Source organism: Dendrobates tinctorius, unplaced genomic scaffold (assembly GCF_039654945.1).
Source record: "Dendrobates tinctorius isolate UK_male_01 unplaced genomic scaffold, ASM3965494v1 ptg000009l, whole genome shotgun sequence".
Classification (NCBI taxonomy): domain Eukaryota; kingdom Metazoa; phylum Chordata; class Amphibia; order Anura; family Dendrobatidae; genus Dendrobates; species Dendrobates tinctorius.
This window is the reverse complement of record NW_027361677.1, coordinates 4,854,779-4,882,512: the sequence shown is the minus strand read 5'-3', so window position 1 is coordinate 4,882,512 and position 27,734 is coordinate 4,854,779. Positions and strand designations below refer to the sequence as shown.

Sequence of the window (27,734 nt, the reverse complement as noted above, 5' to 3'; positions counted from 1 at the left end):
CTGTGGGGCGCTCTCGTCATTCAGCGCCTACCAGGGCTGTTTTCGCTTTCGGATTTCTTGTTCTTCATGCAGTTTCCTGTTCTCTTTGGCAGCTGAAGTGTTAAGTGGGTGTGGAGGAGTCGCGGTGTCACTGGCCCCGGGGTGTGAGCTGCACCAGATTTTCCGAAGAGCTGACATTCTGCTGGATTGGGGAAGACAGGTAAATAATGGGAGTTTGGTCCCTGTGTGATGTGGCGGGGTCAGGACCCTGCCCAGGGGGGCGCTCTTGTCAGGCGGTTCTTACAGCGTTAACGTCTTAGTAGGATAGACGAGACGAAACCCCGGACCTGAAGACGTAACGTGTTCACCTGTACTAGAAGCCTAGAGCCCAGGGGCCCCTAGTGAGGAGCCACGCTGTGCACCAAGTACGGAGACCTGCACCAGGAATCTGGGCTGGGCAGGACCTACCGTAAGGGCGACATGCGTGACAGCCGGTGCCCACTGGCCGCGCTGTCATTGGGGGCAAGGCAGGAGCAGACCAAAATTCTCAGGTCATGAGGCTGAAGTCCAAAGCTGGATAAGCTCAGGACAGTTGTCAGATGCCGGTATACTGCAGAGCAAAAAATTACATCTTTCTGTATATTTCCCCCACCATGACTTTAGATTTTAAGCATATGGCCTCATTCACACGTTAGTTTTTTCACTAACAAGTAAAACTGGCCGAGTTTTGTCAGTGATTTCGGTGAGAGTTTCAGCAGAGTTTCATGAGAGCTTCATCAGATTTTCATCCGTTATATGAGTTTCATCAGAAATGTATCGAAGTTTTATCTGAGCTTTATCAGAGTTTCATCAGAACTTTATCAAAGCTTTATCACAGTTTCATCAGAGCTTTACCAGTTTTATCAGGGCTTTATCAAAGCTTTATCTGAGTTTTATCAGAGCTTTATTGAAGCTTTATCAGTTTCATCAGAGCTTTATTGAAGCTTTATCTGAGTTTTATCAGGGCTTCATCAAAGCTTTATCTGAGTTTTATCAGAGCTTTATCGAAGCTTTATCAGAGTTTCATCAGAGCTTTATTGAAGCTTTATCTGAGTTTCATCAGAGCTTTATCGAAGCTTTATCAGAGTTTCATCAGAGCTTTATCGAAGCTTTATCAGAGTTTCATCAGAGGTTTATCAGAGTTTCATCAGAACTTTATTGAAGCTTTATCTGAGCTTTATCACAGTTTCATCAGAGCTTTATCGAAGCTTTATCAGAGTTTCATCAGTGATTTCGATGAGAGTTTCATTAAAGCTTGATCAGTTTCAACAGAGTTTCATGAGAGCTTTATCAAAGCTTTATCACAGTTTCATCAGAGCTTTACCAGTTTTATCAGGGCTTTATCAAAGCTTTATCTGAGTTTTATCAGAGCTTTATTGAAGCTTTATCAGTTTCATCAGAGCTTTATTGAAGCTTTATCTGAGTTTTATCAGGGCTTCATCAAAGCTTTATCTGAGTTTTATCAGAGCTTTATCGAAGCTTTATCAGAGTTTCATCAGAGCTTTATTGAAGCTTTATCTGAGTTTCATCAGAGCTTTATCGAAGCTTTATCAGAGTTTCATCAGAGCTTTATCGAAGCTTTATCAGAGTTTCATCAGAGGTTTATCAGAGTTTCATCAGAACTTTATTGAAGCTTTATCTGAGCTTTATCACAGTTTCATCAGAGCTTTATCGAAGCTTTATCAGAGTTTCATCAGTGATTTCGATGAGAGTTTCATTAAAGCTTGATCAGTTTCAACAGAGTTTCATGAGAGCTTTATCAAAGCTTTATCAGAGTATCATCAGAGCTTTATCAGACTTTCATCAATTTCAGCAGAGGTTTATCGGAGTTTAATCAGAGCTTTATCGAAGCTTTATCAGAGTTTCTTGAGAGCTTTATCAGAATTCCATCAGAGCTTTGTCGAAGCTTTATCAGATCTGTATCAGAGTTTGAGCAGTTTTAACAGTTTCATGAGAGCTTTATCAGAGTTTCATCAAAACTTTATCAGAGTTTCATTAGTTGAATCAAAGGTTTATCTAAGCTTTATCATAGAATCATTCAATGTCAAATTTGGAAGAGACCTCTAGGGTCATCGGATTCAACCCCCTACTCAATGCAGGATTAATTAAACCATCTCAGAGCTCTAGCAGAGTTTTGTCATAGTTTCATCAGTTTAATAAGAGTATCATCAGAGCTTTATAAGAGTTTTTTCACAGTTGTATCAGAGCTTTATCAGAGTTTCATTAGAGCTTTATCGGAGTTTTTTCAGTACTTCAGAGCTTTCTCTGAGTTTTTTCAGTACTTCATCATAGTTTTATCAGAGCTTTATTAGAGCTTTATGTCATGATCCCAGTGCAGGTTTTTGAGCTGCACGACAGGGGTTAATGTCTGGAGCTCAGTGCAGGTTTTAACCTGCACACATGGGGTTAATGATGGTGGCCTCTTTCTGGTTCTGGGAGAGCTTCTTAAACCCCTGTGAAGCTTCAATCCTTGCCAGTTATACTTTTGCCTTGGGCCTAGTGTGCTGACCCCTGTGTGCCTGTGCCTGTTTGTTGTTACAGCTTGTTTATATGGTTCTGACCCGGTTCTGTTTCCCGTTGTGAGTTTGCCTGTTGGTTCTGTACTGAATTCAGACGTTGGGCAGCCGAGACTTCCTGGAGTGATGCCGCCCTTCGGGGGCTGTTCCACAGAGGCCTGTGTGAACGTCTGAAGGATGCTTTGGCACTCCATCCTCCGCCTGACTCCCTGGAGGATACCATGACCCAAGCGGTTTGCATGGATCGCAGACTGAGGGCTAGAGGCGTTATGCAACGGGAAACACCAGTATTCTTCAGTGGAGATGAGACCCGGACTCTTCCTGTGGCTATGGAGGTGAGCGCTGTCACCTGTGAGGAAAAAGAAAGAAGACACCGCCGGGAGAAGCAGTTGTGCTTCTATTGTGGGGAATCCGGACACTGGAAGAAGGACTGCCCCTCCTGTCCGTCATCCTCCAAGATGGCGGGAAACGACTAGGTCTGGGTAGTAGTCGAGGAGGCTACCCAGACCTTCAGGTACAATTTTCCTCACGTGCAAAAATGGTGCTGCAGGTGGAACTGGAACTTGGTTATGGTCCTGTTCACACTACTGCTTTTGTTGACTGTGGTTCTGCTGTGAATCTGATTGATACCAAAGTTATGACTCTCAATAAGATAGGGACAGTCAGGCTTCACGATCCTGTTAAACTTGTGGCAATTGACTCGTCTCCTCTTACCCAGGGCGGTATCTGTTGCAGCTCTGAACTTTTTTCTCTAAAAGTGGGTTCCACTCATGTGGAAAAACTAAGTTGTCTTGTGCTAGATAATTTGCCTGCAGGACTGGTACTGGGGATGCCTTGGCTTCAACGCCATAATCCTACCATTGATTGGGTTACAGGGGAAATCACTCAATGGGGATGCAATGATAAATGTGGTAACCTGGGACATCTTGTTAACACTGTTAAATCCGTGTCTGTGTCGTCTGTCGGTCTGGAAGGTATTCCGGAGTACCTGAAGGATTTCGAAGAGGTTTTTTCCGAAAGTGAGGCTGAGGCGCTGCCACCACATAGACCCTACGATTGTGCCATTGATTTAGTACCCGGAGCCAAGTTACCTAAGGCTCGATTGTTAAATTTGTCTGGGCATGAGAGCCATGAAGTAGTACATAGCTGAGAGTCTCCACAAAGGGCATATCAGGCCTTCTGTGTCACCTGGGGCAGCAGGATTCTTCTTTGTGAAGAAGAAAGATGGGGGATTGCGGCCGTGCCTCGACTTTCGAGAACTTAACAAGATAACGGTTAGGAACACTTACCCGCTTCCCCTCATCCCATACTTATGTAACCAGTTAGCGGGGGACCAATGGTTCTCCAAGTTAGATCTCCAGGGGGGCCTACAATCTGATAAGGGTTCGGGAAGGGGACGAGTGGAAAACTGCGTTCCTCACATCAGAAGGACTCTTTGAGAACCTGGTTATGCCGTTTGGGTTAACTAATGCACCCGCTATTTTCCAGAATTTCATCAATGTTGTATTTTCTGACCTGATAGGCCGTTTTGTTATTATTTATTTGGATGACATTTTGGTGTATTCCCCGGACAGTCAGTCTCACTTGCAACATCTAAGGACAGTTCTCCAGAGACTCAGGGAGAACCAATTGTTCGCTAAATTGGAAAAATGTTCGTTTTTTGTTCAGGAACTGTCTTTTTTGGGGTTGATTGTGTCCTGTGAGGGATTTCGTATGGATCCTAAGAAGGTGCTGGCGATCGCTGACTGGGTTCAGCCTCGAGATCTCAAGGGGCTCCAGTGCTTCTTAGGATTTGCGAACTATTATCGAAGATTCATTAAAGGTTTCTCACAAGTGGTTAAACCACTCACGGATCTTACCCAGAAGGGCGCTGATGTAAAAAATTGGTCTGTACTCGCTAAGGAGTCCTTCTCAGCGATTAAGAAATGTTTCATGTCTGCCCCGGTGTTGGTACAACCTGACCCGTCCAAACCATTCATTGTGAAGGTGGATGCTTCTGAAGTGGGGGTGAGGGCTGTGCTGTCCCAGGGTCCGGCCACCCTTACCAATCTCAAACCCTGTGCCTTCTTCTCCAAGAAGTTCTCAGCTGAGAAAAACTATGATGTAGGCAATAGAGAACTTCTTGCGGTCAAGCTGGCGTTTGAGGAATGGAGGCACTTTTTGGAAGGGGCGGCTCACCCTATCACGGTTGTCACGGATCACAAAAATTTGGCATACCTTGAATCTGCTAAGAGGCTTACCCCTAGACAAGCCCGTTGGTCACTCTTTTTTTTCACGATTTCAGTTCTCTATTACTTTTCGTCCGGGGTCCAAAAATGTTAAAGCGGATGCCCTGTCCAGAAGTTTTGATCCAGTGTCTCCCCCTGAGCCGCCGTCCTCCATTCTTCCCCCAGGGGTGGTAGTTGCGGGGGTCTCAACTGAGTTGGAACAAGAAATTCTAAGGGCTCAGGCCCTAGGTCCGGCAACCAGGCCAGGGGATAAACTGTTTGTTCCAGATTTGTTGCGGCCTAGACTTCTGCAGGAGTTTCATGAGTCTAGGCTGAGTGCTCATCCAGGTATCACGGCCACTAGAGAGGCAGTAGCCAGGGGTTTTTGGTGGCCTTCACTAAGGTCCGATGTCAAGGATTTTGTTTCTGCTTGTGGCATGTGTGCCCGTTCCAAAAGCTCGCATAACCGACCGGCTGGGGAACTCATACCTTTACCGGTTCCTGATAGGCCATGGACTCACCTTTCCATGGATTTTATTACCGGCCTTCCACCTTCCAGGGGTAATACCGTGATCTGGGTGGTGGTAGATAGGTTTTCTAAACAGGCCCATTTCATTCCCTTGGCAGCATTACCCTCAGCAGAAACATTGTCAAGATTGTTTGTGCAGCATGTGGTCCGATTGCATGGGGTACCCCTGAATGTTGTGTCTGACAGAGGTGTGCAGTTTGTGGCCAAATTTTGGAGGGCGTTCTGTATGAAATTGGGCATCTCACTCTCCTTCTCGTCGGCATATCACCCGGAGAGTAATGGTCAGACAGAACGCACCAATCAATCTCTGGAACAAATTCTCAGGTGTCTGACCTCCGCCAGACAGGAGGATTGGTGTGATGCGTTACCATTGGCGGAATTCGCTTTTAACAATCGGGTGAGTCAGTCCACCAACATGTCCCCATTCCTGATTAACTATGGGTTTAGTCCGCATTTTGGGGAGTTTTCACGGGTGGATTCCGGTTGTCCAGGGGCAGAGGGGTCTGTTCAACGGTTAAAAAACCTCTGGGCTGAAGTCCGGCGTAATATCTCTCGGGCCCAGGGGAGATACAAATATTTTGCGGACAAAAAGAGAACTTCAGGAAACATGTTTCAGGTGGTAGAGTAGGTCTGGCTCTCCACACGTAACATCAACTTAAAGGTACCATCAGCTAAGTTGGGACCAAAGTTCATTGGTCCATACGAGATTGTGGAGATAGTCAACCCAGTGGCATATAGGTTGCGTCTCCCCGCCTCTTTAAAAATATCCAATGTGTTCCATAAATCTCTGCCGAAACCCGCAGGGTCTGTCAAAGAGGACTCTGAGTCTGTTGTTCCTCCAGTGCTGGTGGAGGGTCAATTGGAGTATGAGGTCGGACATATTGTGGACTCTCGGTGGGTGCGCCGCTCTTTGCAGTACCTGGTCCACTGGAAGGGATATGGACCAGAGGAGTGCTCATGGGTCCCTGCTCGCTTGGTACATGCAGATCGCCTCGTTCGGGCTTTCCATGCCAAGTACCCGGGGAATCCTGGGGGTCCAGAGGCCCCCCCGTTGAGAGGGGGGTACTGTCATGATCCCAGTGCAGGTTTTTGAGCTGCATACCTGGGGTTAATGTCTGGCGCTCAGTGCAGGTTTTGACCTGCACACCTGGGGTTAATGATTGTGGCCTCTTTCTGGTTCTGGGAGAGCTTCTTAAACCCCTGGGAAGCTTCTTTCCCTGCCAGTTATACTTTTGCCTTTGGCCTAGTGTGCTGACCCCTGTGTGCCTGTTCGTTGTTATAGCTTGTTTATATGGTTCTGACCTGGTTCTGTTTCCCGTTGTGAGTTTGCCTGTTGATTCTGTACTGCGTTATTATCTCTGTGTATGACTCATTGCCTGTGACCTGACTACTCTCTGCTCGCCCCTCTTGTACTTTGCAACTATCTCTGTGTATGACTCATTGGCTATGTCCTGACTATCCTCCTTGTCTATGCCCCTTGGTAACTTTGTCTCGCAGTTACCCTTCTAGGAGTTCTCTTGCAGCTCCTAGCTCCCTGGAGTTTAGGCCACGCCCCCAGCGGTCACGTGCTTCAGGTCCTGCTGTTCTGAAGTACGCACCTACTCGGCTGCTGCCCGCTCCACAGGTATCGTTGAGCACAGTTCGCTTTACTCAGGACACGCGCACTGGCTCAGTGAGCAAGTTCAGTGCGGTGTTCCTGACACTTTATCAGAGTATTATCAGAGTTTTGACAGAGCTTTATCAAGGTTTAGTCCGAGTTTCATAAATTTTTCTTGTGCGTAAAAAAAAATTAAAAAATGATCCATCTTTTCTTACCTATCAGTTTGTGAAAACTGGACAACACGTGTGGCTTCCGAGTGCTGTCCCATTTTTTCACAGACCCGTGATTGCATTGCTGATTTTGATCTGACGCCCGAATCAAAATATGACGTCTTTTCGATTTTGCGGGGACCACTCGGGGTCATTCAGACATCTCAATCACCCATTCACTATTCTAGGTACAAATCTTCTCTATGAATAACACAGGTAGCACTCGCATGCAAAAATGGACGTGTGAATGAGCCCTTAGAGCGTAAAAGGAACCCGTCAGCAAGTAGTGTTATGACTGTGTAGTAGTCTGCCCCCCAGTAAAAACGCTACCTTTCTTTGTGGAGCTCTGATGTGCCAGCATGAGATATCTAGTGTAGAAGTCATGTCACATCCAGCTGGAGTGGTCGCGCAGTTGGACCCCCAGCAATTATACATTTTCACAATTGGGTCAAGACATTTTACAGAAGAAGAAAATGCCAAAACTAATTTTTGTTAATTTTTGTATTAGAAATAAAAAAGCTCTTTATAGGGGTTGCACAGGACTGGACAAACTAGCTTTCTTTTGAAAACAGCACCACACTAGTCCACAGATTGTGTCTGGCATTGCAGCTTAGGATGCGATACTAAATACAGCCTGCTGACAAGTGTGGTGCTGTTTTCAGAAGAAGCCATGTTTTTCTAACCCAGTACTATCCCTTTAAGAGGAGCACTGTTGACTGTTCCGAACTGACCAGAATTCTGCATAAAATTTACATAATTATGGATTAGTAGGAGTTCCTCCTTTTGCTTTTACCTTCGGGTCCTTGCACTGTTGGTGGGGATTTGTACCATGACTTTGCACTTTATTTTCTGCGCCTCGTGTTCTTTTGAATATCAGCCTGAGTCATTTTACAGGAATTTCACGTTTGCAGAAGAGTCGCGCAGACTTCATTGTTCATCGTGTAGATAATACAATCGAAAAAGGCCACGTGTTTCATCAAGGTAAATATTTACTAAAACTGGGGTTTCCAGCAAATCGGTGGCTCCAGAGGTGTTGTCGATATGGGCGAAACATCAATGATAAAGCTGAAGATTCACATCGGTGAAATTTTGCAGCGAAGGACAGTGATTCCAACTGATCTGTGGGAGGAAAGAAGGATTGGAAGGCTGGAAATTCAATGCGCAGATTATTCATGTGTCATCATATTCCGCAGCGCATTAAAAACCTCATCATCCCTGTCCCCAATGGGGCTCACAATCTACATTCCCTATCAGTAGGCCTTTGGAGTGTGGGAGGAAACCCACGCAAACACTGGGAGAACATACAACCTCCTTACAGATGTTGTCTTTGCTGGGATTTGAACCCAGGACCCCAGCGCTGCAAAGATACAGTGATAACCACGGAGCCACCAAAAGAGGAGTCTGACATCAGCTTTGTCCTCTCTCCACCTTGAAAACACATGGGAGAGTAAGGAGAGACAGTCATCTCTGGTCTTTGGCAACTTTTTAACTTTCTGTATACGACCAGCACTCCTTGCATAGACAAGAATTTCCTCCTTTGCTGATCCTCCCATTATAACTGATTAGGAGAATTCCCAGAAGCACAACCACTCCCTGAGTGCAGGTGTGCCTTCTCGTAAGATATCATATGTCACAATCCATATATGCCTTAAGCTAAATGGGTATTCCCATCTCCAAGATCCTATCCCAATAAGTAGTAGGTTTAATAATAATAATAATAATAATATTAGCAAATACCTCCAATTAGAAATGTAGTCTAGTTCTTCTGATTCGCCGTCACTTACCTAATGTACAGGGCATTGCAGTAGCTTAGGCATCCATGGTTATGAAAACTCATAGCAACAGTTAGTTGTTAGTGGTTATAACCATGGATACTTAAGCTACTGCAATGCCCTGCACATGGGGTAAGAGACATAGAAAATCAGAAGAACTACACTAACATTTCTAATTGTAGTTATTTGCTAATATTATTATTATTACACCTACTACATGTTGGGATAGGATCGTGGAGATCGGAATACCCCTTTTAGGCTAAGCTTACAGTTATGACTTAATGGATTGTAATCTAGCAGTCAATAAATATGACAGACGGCATAAAAGACTTAAGAAGGACCTGTCACTTGCCACACACGTGTCATTTTTAGTTTATCTGGTGTAAATGCTGCTGTTCTCCTGAATCCGGAGTAGTTTTTCTTTTTTTTCCTGCTCCTCTTTGTTCCAGAGATATGGCCCTCTCTTCCTGTATATGAGTCTAGTCTTGTTATCAGAGGGGGCGCGGACTTGAACGCTTCTCTGTGGGAGTCTAATCTTGCAAGAACTACGCCCACTTTGATAAATGACTACATTTACATACAGAGAAGAGGTGGTCATATCTCAGGAATGGAGAGGCGCAGGAACAAAAGGAAAACAGCACCGGATTCAGGAGAACCTCGGCATTTACAACTGTTTTAAGAAAAACATATTTAGGATAAGTGATAGATCCCTGTTGTGAATTCTCTTGATCTGACTTCTGAGTCGGGGCTCCCTCTGGTGGTTACTGCGGGTAGTGGAGCTGGCCGGGTTGACAGAAGTCTGCCACCTGACGACGATGATTGGAAATCAGGGGTTACTGACTGGGAGGATATAAGTGAGCAGGCTTCCCTCAGTTGCTGCTGGTGATTTGTTTCTTCCTGTGCATTTTGAGGTCTGCTGTCTCCTGCCTGATCCTGCATTTTTCAGTTAAGTTGTTCATTTGCTAATCCTTTGCATCTGATCTGGTTTTGCCTCTTTCTGTTTTGCTGTGAGGGTTCAGCGTGCTCCCTGCTGGGGCTATGCTGGACCCCGCTCCATATGTTACAGCTTGTGTCAGTTTGTTCAGTCCCCTGTTATATTAGTCTCTTTTGCTTTGCTGCCAGTTCACACCAGAATGCTGATATAGTGGGGGAGAGGACGTGAGACCTCAGTGTTTTTTGTACATCAGACGTGTTGGATTTTTTAGAGTTTTTGCGTGATTGCAGACAGTGTCTTTCCTTTCCTATCCTATCTAGACAGTTTGGGCCCCATCATTTGCTCAGTCTATTTTCTGCCTGTGTTTGTGCCTCATCTTGTCTCACCGACAATATATGTTTGGGGCCTATTTCTTTGGGGTTCTACTCAGGGCAGTTTAGATTTCACCTTTCTTGCTTTAAGCTTAGTTAGTTCTCCGGCTGTGCCGAGGCGTCTAGGGCATCATAGGTACTCTCCACGGCTACTACTAGTTGTGTGGTTAGGATTAGGGGTCTGCAATCCGCTAAGTTACCAACCCTTCTGGTTTCCTGGTGGCATAGCCTAGTCCTGCCATCCTCCTCAGTGACCTATTCATAACAGATCCCCTTTAAGTTGGGATAGCTGTCGGTTCAACGTTCGTTCAGAAAACACCTCTCTCTCTCGACTTTTCCATATACCTGAACAAACAGATTAGCAAGTACTGGTGTTTTTAAGCCGAAAGAGAGGAGAAAACCGCTGATAAACACTTATTATAGTGACTATTCTACCCTGAAAATGAAAACGATCAAGTATTGAAATTCTGATTGGCTGATCTTTCTCTCTCAATATCATCTGAAGTTCTGATGTCCATGGACTTTGGAGATATGGTCCTGGGCTGCGTTTCATGGTTTGGCATCGTCTTCTGTTGATGTGATATCTTAGTTACAGACATGGTAGACATTGGTATTGCATACTGTACATCAATGTGATTTTCCTTGTGCCCTTGAAGAATCATACATTGACATTGATCACTTGGCTTGTCCTCCGTTGGCGGCAAGTAACAAGGACAGATTGATAAATGACTCAGAAGTAACCATCTACATGATGGACTTGTTTTAGCTTTGTGTACCCCCTGCCATATTCACCAGCCCATGTACATATGTAGTTATCTAATGTTTAATGCTGTTAAGCAAACATGTCCGGTGTAGTAGTGGTGGTAAATAGTAGCTGTGGTTTCGAAATACAAGGTAAATACTAGGTAATTTAGGTCGTGAGATGACACAGGCTAATTCTAGGTATTTAACGGAGAGACTTCCTTGTGTGATGGCTCACTGTAAAATTTAACTCGTAATTTACAGGCTTCAACTTCTAGACAGCGTTCTGCAGTAGTGAGCCCAAAGAAACATGGTCATCCAGCAGAGCCACAAGTTTTTCATTCTTTACCAACAAACAATTGCATTGCAAAAACTGGTTTACCTCTTGGCTAAGAATGTGTTTCGTCTTTACTCTGCTGCCTTTGGAAAATGAGCACAAATATGGCTTTAGTAGGAAAAAGGGAGAGAGGGGATGAAGAGAAGCTAGCTCAGGGTAGATATGTGAAATTCAGGGTCAGTGAAAAGATAGGTCATTTTTAAAAAAAAAAGTAATAGTTGTGCCCATGGATGGGCTTGCAGCCATAAAGCTGTCACCAGTCACGTATGAAGTAGTGACCCAGGCTCCTTGCATCTTTTCTCCCTACTACCTGCAGCAGTAACCCTATTCCCTCACATCTCCTCCAGTCTCTATCACCGGCTGTCACCACTCACCTAACTAACGCTCTCACCGGGTATCTTTCTTTCCTCATTTAAACAAGCCATCATACATCCTGTTGTGAATTCCCTTTCTGGGCTCCCTCTGGTGGTTACTGAAGGTAGTGGAGCTGGTCAGATTGACAGAGGTGTTGCGAGTTCTCTTTCTGGGCTCCCTCTGGTGGTTACTGGAGGTAGTGGATTTGGTCAGATGGACAGAGGCTTGCCACCTGATGATGACGACGATTGGAGATCTGGGGTTTCTGACTGGATTATTTAAGACAGCTGACTTCCTTCAATCCCTGCTGGTGATTTTCTTCCTGTGCCTTCTGAGATCTGATGTCTCCTGCTCTGTTCCTGCATGGTTCAGCTAAGTGGCTCATTTGCTAATCTTTTTGCATTTGATCTGGTTTTGTCTATCTCTGCTGTGTGCGGGTCAGCTTGCTCCGGCTGGGGCTGTGCTGGATCACCGCCCATATGTTATTGCTTGTGTCAGTTTGTTCTGGCCCCTGTTATATTGGTCTCTTTTTGCTTTGCTTTCAGTATATACCAGAGTGCTGATATAGTGGGGGGCGAAGTCGTGTGACTTCAGTGTTTTTTGTGCATCAGATGTGTTGGATTTTTCAGGGTTTTTGCGTGATTGCAAACAGTGTCTTTCCTTTCATGTCCTGTCTAGTCAGTTTGGGCCCCATCATTTGCTCAGTCTATTTTCCTACCTGCGTTTGTGTTTCATCTTGTCTCACCGACAATATATGTTTGGGGGCTATCTATTCCTTTGGGGTCTGCTCTGGGGCAGGTTAGATTTCACCTTTCTTGCTTTAGGCTGAGTTAGTTCTCCAGCTGTGCCGAGGCATCTAGGGCATCATAGGTACGCTCCACGGCTACTGCTAGTTGTGTAGAGAGGATCAGGGGTCTGCAATCCGCTTAGATACCAACCTCTCTGGTTTTCAGGTGGCTTAGCCTGGTCCTGCTATCCTCCTCGGTGACCCATTCATAACACATCCATTACTTAAAAAACGATCCCTCGACCAGAACTGCTCAACTAACACTAACAACAGACCTGTCTCTAATCTTCTCTTCATCTCTAAACTCCTGGAACTCTTGGTCCACTCATACAATACAAATACCTACACAAATACAAATATGAAATACCTTTCATATCTCCCCTATTTCATCATAGACTGTAGCTTGTGATCAGGACCATCGCTCCTAATGTGTCTGAGTTATGTGTTATTCTGTAATGTCTTTATTGTCTCTACACGTCCCCTCTGTAATGTAAAGTGCTGCGAAACATGTTGGCACTATAGAAATAAAAATTATTATGCATTTCTACACCCGTGGTTAGGCCATGAGACCTGCGGCCATAATAAAGGTGCATTTCTAAGCCCATGGTTGGACCCATGGATGTGCTGGGATTTGCGGCCATAAGGCACGTGCAGTTCTGTGCATGTGGTTGGACCTATTGTTGGGCAGGTACTTTTGTTTCCAGAATGCAGGTGAATTTCTGCACCTATGGTTGGACGCATGGTTTGGTTGAGTTTTGCTGCCATAATGCAGGTGCATTTCTAAGCCCATGGTTCAGATCCATGTTTGGGTTGGAATTTGCGGCATATATGCAGGTGCATTTCTTCACACCATGTCTTCATAGACTGAGACTTGCAACCATATTGCATGTGCATTTCTGCACCAATGCTTATACCCTTGATTGTGCTGGGATTTTCAACCATAACGAATATGCCTTTTTATGGCCATGCTTAATTAAGACTGATTGTTAGGTTTGGATTTATGGCCATTTTACAGTTACGTTTCTAAGCCCATGGTCAGACTTGGACTTGCAGCCTTAATGCATCTTAATTTCCTCACCCATGGTTGGACTCTTGATTGGGTTGTGATTTTCAGTCATAATGCAGATGCATTTTAAGGCCATGGTTAGTACCTAGTAACACCCCCTTTTGCAAGCTTGTAAACACTTTTTATAGCAGCCAAGAATCTATCAATTCTAGTTTGAGGGATTTTCATCCATTGTTCCTTGGACAATTCTTCCAGTTCTGTGAGATTCCTGGGTCGTCTTCCATCCTCTGCTGTTTTGAGGTCTAGCCATAGATTTTCAATGACGTTCTGATCAGGGGACTGTGAGGGCCTATGTAAAACTTTAATATTGGGCATTTTGAGGTCGTTTATTGTGAATTTTATGTGTTTAGGATCATTATCCATTTGCCATCCTCTTTTCAACTTCAGCTTTTTTACCGATGGTGTTATGTTGGCATCAAGAATTATCAATGAACCAATTTCTTCCCTCTACCCGTGAAATGTTCCCCGTCCCATTGGCTGCAACACACCCCAAAGCATGACTGATCCACCCCCATGCTTAATGGTTGGTGAGATGTTATTTTCCTAAAATTCTGTGCCCTTTTTTCTGCACACATACCTCTGATCATTGCGGCCATAAAGTTCTATTTTAACCTCCTCGGTCCACAGGACCTGTTTCAAAAAGGCATCAGGCTTATTTAGATATTCTTTTGCATACTTCTGACTCTGAATTTTATGGTGAGGCTGCAAGAGAGGTTTTCTTCTGATGACCCTGCCGTGAAGGCAATATTTGTACAGGTGTCTCTGAAGAGTAGAACAATGTACCACAACTCCAGAGCGTGCTAAATCTATCTGAAGTTTTTTTGCAGTTAAGCGGGGGGTTTTGATAAGCCTCTCTAGCAATCTTACCAACAGCTCTCACTAAAATTTTCTTGGTCTTCCAAACTTTATCTTGACCTCCACTGTTCATGTTAGCTGCCATTTCTTAATTACATTTCGAATTAAGGAAAGGGCAATTTGAAAACGCTTTGCTGTCTTCTTATAGCCTTCTCCTGCTTTGTGGGCCTGCACCATTTTCAGAGTGCTAGGCAGCTGCTTAGAATAACCCATGGCTGCTGTTTTTTGGCACAAGGATAGAGGAGGCTGGGTTTTTAGAAAGCTGGGAAATTTACATAACCTGACCTTTCCTAATGATGATAGTGAACAAGCCATAACCCTAAGACTAATTAAGGTCTGAAACCTTGGTCAACATTACAGCATCTGAATACACATATCTCCAAGGTGCCACTTGGCCATTTACCATGCACAAGCGTCTGACAGCAGCTTATTCCCCTCTCCCCACTGAGAACACATGCACGCATGACAAGGCTGAGCATGCACGTATAAGGGGATGGTGGAAGGAATAGCTGCCGACCAATAACTATCAAAAATGAATGGAAAGTAGCATATTTTAGGGCGGTATGTATGAGCGTTTTTCACTGTGCTGAAAAGCGTGGCCATCAACGCTTTATAATCCAGGGAAACAGAAAAAAATCCATCACAGTGTGCACTTATTTCCAATAAGGATTTTCTAGCTTATTGTTGGGTACATCATGGTGCTCTGCTCAATGTAGACGACAGGAGAGGAACAGCCATGTCAGCTATATAGATGACTGTTTCCTCAAATTTTACCTACTTTTATATAAAGTGTATAAGATTAAAAAAAAAAAACAGTTTTCGAAGTTTGCAGAAGATGATTATGCAATTTCACCTTTTGCTGAAGACAGCATATTGGGCAGAAGGTCGCTAACCAGTGTGCACCCGAAGTACAAAGCGTGTATTTCTCCGGGCTGCTGTCCCACATGCCTGGCCACCTCACCATCAGTCTACACCATGGTATTATACACATTGCCCTATTGGGATGCCAAGGGCCCCTATTCTGTTCTTGCACAGGGGCCTTCTTCTAAAAAAAATACCGTATATACCGTAAAATAAAATACCGTATATTGTTTAATAATTTAGTTCCTGTCTTAGTTCCTCATATTCAGCTCCAAGCTCCAGTACGGAGTCCAGATTTGTGTCCAACTCGGGGTAGCATTTCCTGTGTAAACATGTGAAAAGAACTGTATGTATACAGTATGTCATCCACTCAATGCCGACTTTTATTTCCCATTGACTTGCATTGGGGTCGGGTTTCGGACGAAACTCCGACTTTTTGCCCTAGCCGGACCAGTTTCATTTGAAACAAATTTTGTTTCATGAAACCCGATCCGACCAAAGTCGCTCAACTCTACTCTTAACCTAAAGTCCCTTTAAAATACATATGGACGGTCATAAAGGGGTTAATCCTTCACCATGAATTGATTCTGGGCCCAGAGAGGTCCTCTTTCGTTGTGTGTCTGAAACCGAGCAGCATTTCCTGTGTAAGCATGTGAGTAGAACTGTATTGACAAAGAAGGAGGCTGGCTTGGATATTGAAATAAGCAGCCGTAAGTGAAATTACCCCCTTGTAATTGTAGATGGGAAGGAGTGTAAAATGGACTGCATATTTAGCAAATGGATTCCCCATTGTAGTCAGAGCAGGTCGCCCCCTGATTGGAAGTTCTCACTTTGGCTCATGGATTATTCACACTGTCAGGGGACACAACTCCGCTGCCTCTAATCGTCAGGACAATTACACAATAGTAAGTACACAATAGTTCGGTTATTGGTGATCTCACAATAAACCCTGATACAATCACTGCCGACTCCACATTAACAAAAGAACTACTAGCTGCCACCACCAATAGTTTATACAGGCTGATTTGACACCCGTTACAGGTAGAGTATGGCTTCAGAGGTGTGGTTTACAGAACAAGAGGAACAGATCTATTACATTTGATATATTTAATGCGGAAAGGTAGCTTATAAATTCATATACAAAGATGTTACAAAATGGGAACAGAACAACACAAAAAATATAAACTGACAAAATAAAAGGGTTAACAAAAGAAAAGTACTAAACTTGTGTCACAGAAATGGCTATGAGCTTAGCAGAGGGATGCACTCCTTTTTAGGAAAACAGACAGAACCACAGCAAGCTGTATGTTCCAGGACTGACAAATGTCAATAACCCAAACTCTGCTTTTCATTAGATCAAGGTTATGCCCACATACCTCCCTTTGGTGAGGTCATATGGGGGGGCTGGTCTTGAGATATGCTAGGTCTTATAGAAGTTAGAGATTCACAACTTTCAGGATATCATTATCCCTGGAGGTCCCATGCGGGAGATATTGTTGTCATTTTTCTTATCACAATTTTACTTTTCTATAGAGATGGAACATGGCATGGATAGCATCATCCATCCTGCTGAAATTAAGTTGGAGGTGTTCGGTTGGCCTTATGGTGATGTGAGTGAATGCGTTATGTTCGTCACTTTGCTACAACACCAACAATATATCTCCCATAAATATCAGGTCGATGCAAACCTAAATATTCATTAACGACCACTGACTCCAGAGAGTCTGAGATAATTCCATTGAACAGAGGAAGCTCATATACTTCTCTGCCTCCGAGTATACGAATCCTAGACTTGTTGGCTGGTTTTCAGTAGATCCCTTGTTGCAATTACCTGTTCACGGCAGGAGATCTTACTTCAATGGAGGATGAAGTGTCAGCTCTTTTTCACTTCCCCAGTTATAATTAATCCCATATGTACAATGTGAGTGTGATACAGTTAGGTCCATATATATTTGGACAGAGACAACATTTTTCTAATTTTGGTTCTAGACATTACCACAATGAATTTTAAACAAAACAATTCAGATGCAGTTGAAGTTCAGTCTTTCAGCTTTCATTTGAGGGTATCCACATTAAAATTGGATGAAGGGTTCAGGAGTTTCAGCTCCTTAACATGTGCCACCCTGTTTTTAAAGGGACCAAAAGTAATTGGACATTCATTTCATTTCATTTCTAGTACTTGGTTGAAAACCCTTTGTTGGCAATGACTGCCTGAAGTCTTGAACTCATGGACATCACCAGATGCTGAGTTTCCTCCTTTTTGATGCTCTGCCAGGCCTTCACTGCGGTGGTTTTCAGTTGCTGTTTGTTTGTGGGCCTTTCTGTCTGAAGTTTAGTCTTTAACAAGTGAAATGCATGCTCAATTGGGTTGAGATCAGGTGACTGACTTGGCCATTCAAGAATATTCCATTTCTTTGCTTTAATAAACTCCTGGGTTGCTTTGGCTTTATGTTTTGGGTCATTGTCCATCTGTAGTATGAAACGACGACCAATCAGTTTGGCTGCATTTGGCTGGATCTGAGCACACAGTATGGCTCTGAATACCTCAGAATTCATTCGGCTGCTTCTGTCCTGTGTCACATCATCAATGAACACTAGTGACCCAGTGCCACTGGCAGCCATGCATGCCCAAGCCATCACACTGCCTCTGCCGTGTTTTACAGATGATGTGGTATGCTTTGGGTCATGAGCTGTACCACGCCTTCGCCATACTTTTCTCTTTCCATCATTCTGGTAGAGGTTGATCTTGGTTTCATCTGTCCAAAGAATGTTCTTCCAGAACTGTGCTGGTTTTTTTAGATTTTTTTTAGCAAAGTCCAGTCTAGCCTTTTGATTCTTGATGCTTATGAGTGGCTTGCACCGTGCAGTGAACCCTCTGTATTTACTGTCATGCAGTCTTCTCTTTATGGTAGATTTGGATATTGATACGCCTGCCTCCTGGAGAGTGTTGATCACTTGGCTGGCTGTTGTGAAGGGGTTTCTCTTCACCATGGAGACTATTCTGCGATCATCCACCACTGTTGTCTTCCGTGGGCGCCCAGGTCTTTTTGCATTGATGAGTTCACCAGTGCTTTCTTTCTTTCTCAGGATGTACCAAACTGTAGATTTTGCCACTCCTAATGTTGTAGCAATTTCTCGGATGGTTTTTTTCTGTTTTTGCAGCTTAAGGATGGCTTGTTTCACCTGCAAGGAGAGCTCCTTTGACCGTTGTTTCCGTCACAGCAAAACCTTCCAAATGCAAGCACCACACCTCAAATCAACTCCAGGTCTTTTATCTGCTTAATTGAGAATGACATAACGAAGGGATTGCCCACACCTGTCCATGAAATAGCCTTGGAGTCAATTGTCCAATTACTTTTGGGCCCTTTAAAAACAGGGTGGCACATGTTAAGCAGCTGAAACTCCTAAACCCTTCATCCAATTTTAATGTGGATACCCTCAAATGAAAGCTGAAAGTCTGAACTTCAACTGCATCTGAATTGTTTTGTTTAAAATTCATTGTGGTAATGTCTAGAACCAAAATTAGAAAAATGTCTCTGTCCAAATATATATGGACCTAACTGTATGTTCCCTCTTTGGAGATTTCTTTATGGATTTTACAATTTTTTCTATACTGCACACACCATAGGGGTCTACTGGCCAATGAATTCAGGCTGACCTCACAAGCAAAGAGCAGAATTCTGAAGTCAGGTGTGGATGAGATGGTTCCTACAGAGCCTGTATAGGATAATTATGAGATAAGGTACACAATGAATGGAAACGGCTCAATTTTTTAAGGAGGGAAAAGAAGCATATGATACACTGCTGATTTTGCAAGTTTTACAAAGAATGGAGAAGTCTGTGAGAGCCAGAATTCTTGCTGGTTGGTCGGTGATCAAATACTTATTTCATGCAATAAAATGCAATTTAATTACCGTATGTAAAAATCCTACAATGAGATATACAGATTTTATTTTTAGATTCTGTCTCTCACAGTTGTAGTGCACCTACGATAAAAATTACAGACCTCTCCATTCTTTGTAAGTCGAAGACTTGCAAAATCGGCAGTGTATCAAATACTTATTATCCCCACAGTATCTCTATATATAAACATATACATATATACAGTCATATGTAAAAGTTTGGGCACCCCTATTAATGTTAACCTTTTTTCTTTATAACAATTTTGGTTTTTGCAACAGCTATTTCAGTTTCATATATCTAATAACTGATGGACTCAGTTATATTTCTGGATTCAAATGAGGTTTATTGTACTAACAGAAAATGTGCAATCTGCATTTAAACAAAATTTGACAAGTGCAAAAGTATGGGCACCCTTATCATTTTCTTGATTTGAACACTCCTAACTACTTTTTACTGACTTCCTGAAGCACTAAATTGGTTTTGTAACCTCATTGAGCTTTGAAATTCATAGCCAGGTGTATCAAATCATGAGAAAAGGTATTTAACGTGGCCACTTGCAAGTAGTTCTCCTATTTGATTCTCCTATGAAGAGTGGCATCATGGGCTCCTCAAAACAACTCTCAAATGATCTGAAAACAAAGATTATTCAACATAGCTTTTCAGGGGAAGGATACAAAAAGTTGTCTCAGAGATTCGCCTGAGGTATGCAAAAGCACATTTGGACAAGCCAGTTACATTTTGGAAGAAGGTCCTGTGGACTGATGAAACAAAGATTGAGTTGTTTGGTCATACAAAAAGGCGTTATGCATGCGCTGTATTGTTGACTGATGCACAGTGACACCATCTGCAGCAAGATGATGCTGAAGGTCTTTGGAGGTGGTCTGTGGATTGTCCTTGACTGTTCTCACCATTCTTCTTCTCTGCCTTTCTGATATTTTTCTTGGCCTGCCACTTCTGGGCTTAACAAGAACTGTACCTGTGTTCTTCCATTTCCTTACTATGTTCCTCACAGTGGAAACTGACAGGTTAAATCTCTGAGACAACTTTTTGTATCCTTCCCCTGAAAAGCTATGTTGAATAATCTTTGTTTTCAGATCATTTGAGAGTTGTTTTGAGGAGCCCATGAGGCCACTCTTCATAGGAGAATCAAATAGGAGAACTACTTGCAAGTGGCCACCTTAAATACCTTTTCTCATGATTTGATACACCTGGCTATGAAGTTCAAAGCTCAATGAGGTTACAAAACCAATTTAGTGCTTCAGGAAGTCAGTAAAAAATAGTTGGGAGTGTTCAAATCAAGAAAATGATAAGGGTGCCCATACTTTTGCACTGGTCAAATTTTGTTTAAATGCAGATTGCACATTTTCTGTTAGTACAATAAACCTCATTTGAATCCAGAAATGTAACTGAGTCCATCAGTTATTAGATATATGAAACTGAAATAGCTGTTGCAAAAACCAAAATTGTTATAAAGAAAAAAGGTTAACATTAATAGGGGTGCCCAAACTTTTACATATGACTGTATGTATATATATATACACAATATACATTATACATATAATGCTGATCATACTTTTTCACTCTGATTGTCTTTTGTTTTTCAGACCCCCAAAGATGAATTCCTGTCCAAGTGATTGGATTGGGAGCGTTTTCCTCTTTATCCAGTCGGATCCTACCTCGCTACCCGGTCTGTATGTTAAGCACAAATCTATGGTGTACAATGCACTCAGGAACGTCATTTCAGGTAAGACTCTTGTACATATCGACTGCTGGAAGTGATATGTACACAGTAATGAGAAAAAATAAGTACACCCTCTTTAAATTATCATATCAGGACATACAGTACAGACCAAATGTTTGGACACACCTTCTCATTCAAAGCGTTTTCTTTATTTTCATGACTATGAAAATTGTAGATTCACTCTGAAGGCATCAAAACTATGAATTAACACATGTGGAATTATATAATTAAAGTGTGAAACAACTGAAAATACTGTGTGTCTTATACTTATATTCTAGGTTCTTCAAAGTAGCCACCTTTTGCTTTGATCACTGCTTTGCACACTCTTGGCATTCTCTTGATGAGCTTCAAGCGGTAGTCACTGGAAATGGTTTTCACTTCACAGGTGTGCCCTGTCAGGTTTATTAAGTGGGACTTCTTGCCTTATGAATGGGGTTGGGGCCATCAGTTGTGTTGTGCAGAAGTCTGGTGGATACACAGGTGATAGTCCTACTGAATTGACTGTTAGAATTTGTATTATGGCTAGAAAAAAGCAGCTAAGTAAAGAAAAACGAATGGCCATCATTACTTTAAGAAATGAAGGTCAGTCAATCCGAAAAATTGGGAAAACTTTGAAAGTGTCCCCAAGTGCAGTGGCAAAAACCATCAAGCGCTACAAAGAAACTGGCTCACATGAGGACCGCCCCAGGAAAGGAAGACCAAGAGTCACCTCTGCTGCGGAGGATAAGTTCATCCTAGTCACCAGCCTCAGAAATCGCAGGTTAACAGCAGCTCAGATTAGAGACTAGGTCAATGCCACACAGAGTTCTAGCAGCAGACACATCTCTACAACAACTGTTAAGAGGAGACTTTGTGCAGCAGGCTTTCATGGTAAAATACCTGCTAGGAAACCACTGCTAAGGACAGGCAACAAGTAGAAGAGACTTGTTTGGGCTAAAGAACACAAGGAATGGACATTAGACCAGTGAAAATCTGTGTTTTGGTCTGATGAGTCCAAATTTGAGATCTTTGGATCCAACCACTGTGTCTTTGTGCGACGCAGAAAAGGTGAACGGATGGACTCTACATGCCTGGTTCCCACCGTGAAGCATGGAGGAGGAGGTGTGATGGTGTGGGGTGCTTTGTTGGTGACACTGTTGGGGATTTATTCAAAATTGAAGGCATACTGAACCAGCATGGCTACCACAGCATCTTGCAGCGGCATGCTATTCCATCCGGTTTGCGTTTAGTTGGACCATCATTTATTTTTCAACAAGACATTGACCCCAAACACACCTCCAGGCTGTGTAAGGGCTATTTGACCAAGAAGGAGAGTGATGGGGTGCTATGCCAGATGACCTGGCCTCCACAGTCACCAGACCTGAACCCAATCGAGATGGTTTGGGGTGAGCTGGACAGCAGAGTGAAAGCAAAAGGGCCAACAAGTGCTAAGCATCTCTGGGAACCCCTTCAAGACCATTTCCGGTAACAAACTCTTGAAACTCATCAAGAGAATGTCAAGAGTGCAAAGCAGTAATCAAAGCAAAAGGTGGCTACTTTGAAGAACCTAGAATATAAGACATATTTTCAGTTGTTTCACACTTTTTTGTTAATTATATAATTCCACATGTGTTAATTCATAGTTTTGATGCCTTCAGAGTGAATCTACAATTTTCATAGTCATGAAAATAAAGAAAACTCTTTGAATGAGGTGTGTCCAAACTTTTGGTCTGTACTGTATTTATAAAAAAAATTCTGCTAATCAAATGCTCTTGATGAATTGTTCATCAGCGAGTGTGGTTGCCTCTATAAGAGCAGAAGTTTGGGCAGATTGCTGGTCTGGAGCAATCTTATCAGCAATGATCTTAGAAAAGCAATTGTTGCTGCGCTTTTTAGTGATAACCCATTTAAGGGTCACCTTTTTAAGGCTTTTCTTTTATTTCTATGATTTCCAGAATTTTCAGGAGACTCCCCAAACTATATTGAGATCCTCAAAATTTGTGAAAGTGACCCCCAACTAATCCTTCACCTGAAATTTTACGGAATGTCGGCCTGTGTGAGGTTTCTTCGGGGGTACAGGGAGAAGAAGGTTCATGAGCACTTTCAAAATCAGCTCAGTCAAAGCCTAAAAATGGAGTCTCTAGAAGTCTTTCTTGAGCTTAAGGTGGACGCACAGAAGCTCGACACCCAACTGGACGAAGAGGAGAAATGTCTGTACTATATTTCCTCTTGCAGGGTAACTTTACATTTTATTTCTGAAAAATGTAAAAACGTGTTAAAAGGGTCATCCACCTATCGAACCAATTTTTTTTTTTTTTTTTTTTTTTACTTACATGCATCTATTTTGAGCTAAAAATGATTTTTTTCACAGTTGAGTTTCATTAGAAATATTGCTCCATTTGCATTCAACAGCTTCCATCCTGGCTTCAGAATAAGTTAACTGAGAATCCATCAGTCAGCCCATTATGATGGTCTGCCAGGGACTTTGTAACTGCCTTATCTCTTTTCTGAGCTCCTTTCAGCTGATTTACGACCACTGACCACATCAAAGTTGAATGTGCAGGAAAACAAAGAGGCTTTAAAAGTCAAACGAAGCAAAATTTTTAATGAGAACCAAATACAAAAATTATTTTTAGCTAATAAGAAAAGAAATAAAAATCATCAAAGGTGGAAAACCCTTTTTAAGTAGTCCTTGTGGAAAAAAAACATTAAAACTTAGTGACGGGGTACCTAAAGATCAGCAACCAAGGCTCTTTTCACATCGGCTTTGGATTCCATTTTGCTTCTCCGTCGTAGGCTCCACCTAAAGTAGAAGCACAGCATTCAGTCTGTGTATTGGACATAGAATAATGGGAGTCCAAAAGCAAACATCGAATATAAACCCCACTTTTTTTTATGTAAGGTAGAGGTGCCCGGTACTTGTTTCCACTTACTTGCTAATAATCCGGTTCCTATAGAGGAAGGGAAGCCCTGCCTGTTTCCCATGAAGTGATGTAACACTTTGTCTTCTCCTTTAGCCCAGTTATCAGAAGGATGATGAACTTGCAGATCTGGACAGACTTTTTATGGGTATTTCATTGGGTCCACCGCCAGGAAACAGCAATCCGCCTCCGTCCTCGACTCCACAGAACTCCAACCTGGGATCTCAGCCGCACACTCTCCGATCAGTATCATCGGAAGGAAGCACTTTTAAATTCCAAGGAAAAGACTTTTGTAAGTTCTGCCTATCGTCAGTCACACAATGGGACATTATACTGTGTGGGGGTGTCACGGTGGGAGTATCGATTTGTGTTGGGCAACTTTGGGGACATCATACTGTCTGTGGTGTTCTGTGGAGTCATCATATTAGTACACTGGGGGAACATTGTTGTGGGCGGAATTCACTCTGGGGGAATTATACTGTACGGAGGGGAGGGTATGTTAGGGGTCATCCTACTCTATGGGGCTGTGCAGCTGCAGAAAAATCACGTGTTGGACCCTGAAGCCCTAAATTGAGCCCATGAGCAACAGAACTACACCATGGAGCAATGGAAGAAAATGGCCTGGCCTAATGGAAAATGTCTTTTTTTCCATCATGTGAATGGCCATGCCTGTGTGTACCTTTGGAAAAGATGAAAGTGGGATGCCATACGGGTAGATAGAAACCTTGCAGAGATAGGGTGATGCTCTGACCCGTGTTCTGCTCAGCAGTTTTGGGTCCAGGCTGACCATTATGGCAACCCTATTGGTAGTGGCCTCTGCAAAAATTGTTTGACGAACATGGCAAAATGTCTAACTGCACTGAAATCAATTAAGATATTATAGAGATATGTCAAAAGGTTTCATTTTTGGGCATATGGGTCCTAAGCCCACTAATAAAGACTACAAATACAGAAGAAACTCTTAGCCAAAGACCGGATGCCTCCTCATAGACTTTCCAGTGAGCCTATCTTTGGTCTCTGAGAAGTGCAGCACCCAGCTGACCACTTCTGTTCCTCTCTTCTAGCAATTGGTAAGTGTCTTAGCACCCAGGACCTAAAGCTTCTGACTTTTCTAAAGTTTTCAGAAATTGCAATAACACTTTAAGGCCACATTCACACGTTCAGTATTAGGTCAGTACGTCACATCAGTATTTGTAAGCCAAAACCTGGAGTGCGTGATAAATACAGAAGTGGTGACGGGTTTCTATTATACTTTTCCTATGATTGCGGCTTACAAATACTGATGTAAAATAGTGATCAAATACTGAACGTGTGAACGTGGCCTAAGGGGTTGACTTCCAAATTCCACAGAGGTCAATCCAATCGGGTCTCTCTGGATCACTTAAAAAATCTACTCCTAAAGTCTTGGCACTAGATACCGCAGAGGTCTTGAGGAGTCCATGCCTTGACTTGTCCAAGCTTTTTTTTTTTGTTGAGGGGAACAAACACAATATTTTAGGTTTTTATGTTATGGCTCATCAGTGTATATAGTCCCATAGGCAGCTAAGATGTGGGTGGAAGAAAAAGAAAGTAAAGCTTCTTGATGGAACACTGAATGTTTACCAAGTGCAGTGGAATTTCTCCAAAACCCCATCTTTTTTGAGAAGACCACCACTTAAAAACTAAGGGTCTCATTCTCAACCAGGAGAGTGGGACAATTTTTTCTCACTTGTCCATGTTCAGTCCATATGCGTGGACCCCTAAAAATTGGTTTGCACTCATCCGATTTATATGCTAGTGTGAGCGAACCCTACGAAGAAGACTTTTGAATGCAGTTTTGGGTGGTTGACTCGAATGTGGTTTCATCTGTAAGTTAGGATAACTTAGAAGTTTGAGTTTCTTCATGTTTCATTTTCTTTTTTTTGCTAATCCAATAGTGTCTTTCAGTTGACAGGCCCCTGACTAAAGAACATCACCAGATCTTTGCCAAATCTGTAGGAACATCTTGGAAAAAGGTGGGCAGAACATTGAAGGAGACCTGCCGAGCTTTAGAAGACCCAGCCATAGAAACCGTGGCCTACGAATACCATAGCGACGGTCTGTATGAACAAGCCTACCAGATGCTTCAACGTTTCATCGATTGTGAAGGAAAGAAAGGCACGTTACAGAGACTTGTGGATGCCCTGGTGGAAAATGGACTGACGGGTATAGCTGAGAAACTGCTACCTGAGCAAGAAAATGGACTGAATTAGGAGACCTGATCGAGGTGGACTTATGCATTATCTGTATTCACTTTATGCCTTCAAATTAGTGATGTGGAGTCAAGTTCTAGGCTTCACCCACTGCTCAGTTACGAGCCTTACCTCACCTAGCTATGTTCAAGGGGCTTACCATTGTCAGTAATGTAAGGCATGGACTGTCAGCTCGTACCTGGTCCTCTATATTGCCTATCTTGAAAAGTCATGAACACTCTTTGATTAATGTGGCCATAGACACATTTATTTTTTTGTGTAAAGGATCTTCTTTTTATTTTTTCAACAGCCTTTGGATTGATCTCGAGCCATGGTGACTTGATGGACGAACGACCTGTAGGAAGATCGATCTTGGCAAAGCCTAGATAGGTCCACCAGGGTCTTCTCCTCAATTATCTTGATAGCATCACGCCAGTGGGTTGCTGGTCTTCCTCTACACCTCGTCTCTTCTTCCAACCATGATGGTCTTCTCCAGCGAGTGTTCATACTTTGGGGCTTTTTTCTGCGTTTTCAGAGCAGAAACCTTCCAACTCTCCAATCAAAAAAAACTATTTTTTTTTTTAACTCCTTGTGGCACTTGGAAAGTTTTTTTTTTATCCCAAAACTCAAAAACTCCTGAAAAAAACTAAACTAAGTGGGAACACACCCTTAAGGGTATGTACACACAGTTTTTTTTAGGAGGCTTTGGAACAGATTCAGAGAGGAAACTCTCCAAATCTTCCTCAAAAACGAAAACTCCTCAAAAATTGGAAACCAGGTAAAGAGGAAAAAAATAAATCAAAACGTCAGAGTCGGGTTTTTTTCGGTCATCATATCTGACCCCCAAAAATGTAATAATAAGTAAAGCATTGTATGTACCCGAAAGTAGTATCAATAGAAACTTTAGCTCATCATACAAATAATAAGCCCCCACACGGCTGTATCGAAAGAAAAATTAAAAAATCTCAAAAAATGGTGACAATTTATTTTTTTTAATAAATTCCGATTTTTTTATTATTTTCACAACTGAAATCTAAGAAAAGAAAACTAAACAAGCTTGATATAACCATAAATTGTACTGGAAAATCACGCTGACGGGTCATTTTTATCGTGCAAGAAACAACCATAACAATAAATTCTAAAAAACAACGTCAGAATAGGTTGGGTTTTTTTTTCGCCATTTCATCGCTTCTTTATTTTTTCTTTCCCATTTTTTTTTTCCGATTTTCCAGAACATTTTATGGCAAAATGAATGGTGTCATTCAAAACTACAGCTCGTCCCGCAAAAAAACAAGCCCTCATACACCTATGTGGAAGGAAAAAATCAAAACGTTATGGCTCCTGGAATAAGGGGGAAAAGTGAGCTTGTTTTGAGAGGGAGTTTTTAACTCTTTTATCTGTCTTTTTCTGAGCTCCTCTCAGCTGATTTGTGATCACAAAGATCATCTCCACTTTGTGGTCGTAGATCAGCTGAGAGTAGCTCAGAAAAAAGAAAGGAGTTAAAAACTCTCTGGTCAGAAGGAGCTCACTGAAGGCGTCTCAGTTAACTCATTCTGCAGCCATTCATTCTGTTTGTCTATTTGGCTTTCTCTTGCGATGCAGCTTAACCTTAACCATGCATATACACACTATATATATATATATATATATATATATATATATATATATATATACACACTCACTGGCCACTTTATTAGGTACACCATGCTAGTAACGGGTTGGACCCCCTTTTGCCTTCAGAACTGCCTCAATTCTTCGTGGCAGAGATTCAACAAGGTGCTGGAAGCATTCCTCAGAGATTTTGGACCATATTGACATGATGG

At 42.6% G+C, this 27,734-nt stretch overlaps 1 protein-coding gene across 2 annotated transcripts; it reads left to right on the top strand.

The window, feature by feature from the left end:
- Positions 1-41: 41 nt before the first annotated feature.
- Positions 42-27,725, top strand: TRADD (TNFRSF1A associated via death domain). 2 transcript variants are annotated; one of them, XM_073582216.1, is made up of 5 exons: positions 42-199; positions 20,665-20,804; positions 22,736-23,016; positions 23,798-23,993; positions 25,628-27,723. In XM_073582216.1, exons 2-5 carry the CDS (start codon positions 20,675-20,677, stop codon positions 25,930-25,932), a joined length of 912 nt encoding a protein of 303 aa, XP_073438317.1. In that variant the 5' UTR covers positions 42-199; positions 20,665-20,674; the 3' UTR covers positions 25,933-27,723. The 2 variants fall into 2 exon arrangements, with proteins under 2 accessions (XP_073438317.1, XP_073438307.1); XM_073582206.1 differs by lacking the exon at positions 42-199 and adding an exon at positions 16,273-16,767 and having other exon boundaries at positions 25,628-27,725.
- Positions 27,726-27,734: the final 9 nt, after the last annotated feature.

Excerpts from the sequence above, each read along its gene's own strand:
- TRADD (XM_073582206.1), top strand. The coding sequence starts at position 16,700 with ATGGCATGGATAGCATCATCCATCCTGCTGAAATTAAGTTGGAGGTGT. Across the intron at positions 16,768-20,664 it reads TCGGTTGGCCTTATGGTGAT|ACCCCCAAAGATGAATTCCT; the intron begins GTGAGTGAATGC and ends TTTGTTTTTCAG. Across the intron at positions 20,805-22,735 it reads ACTCAGGAACGTCATTTCAG|AATTTTCAGGAGACTCCCCA; the intron begins GTAAGACTCTTG and ends TATGATTTCCAG.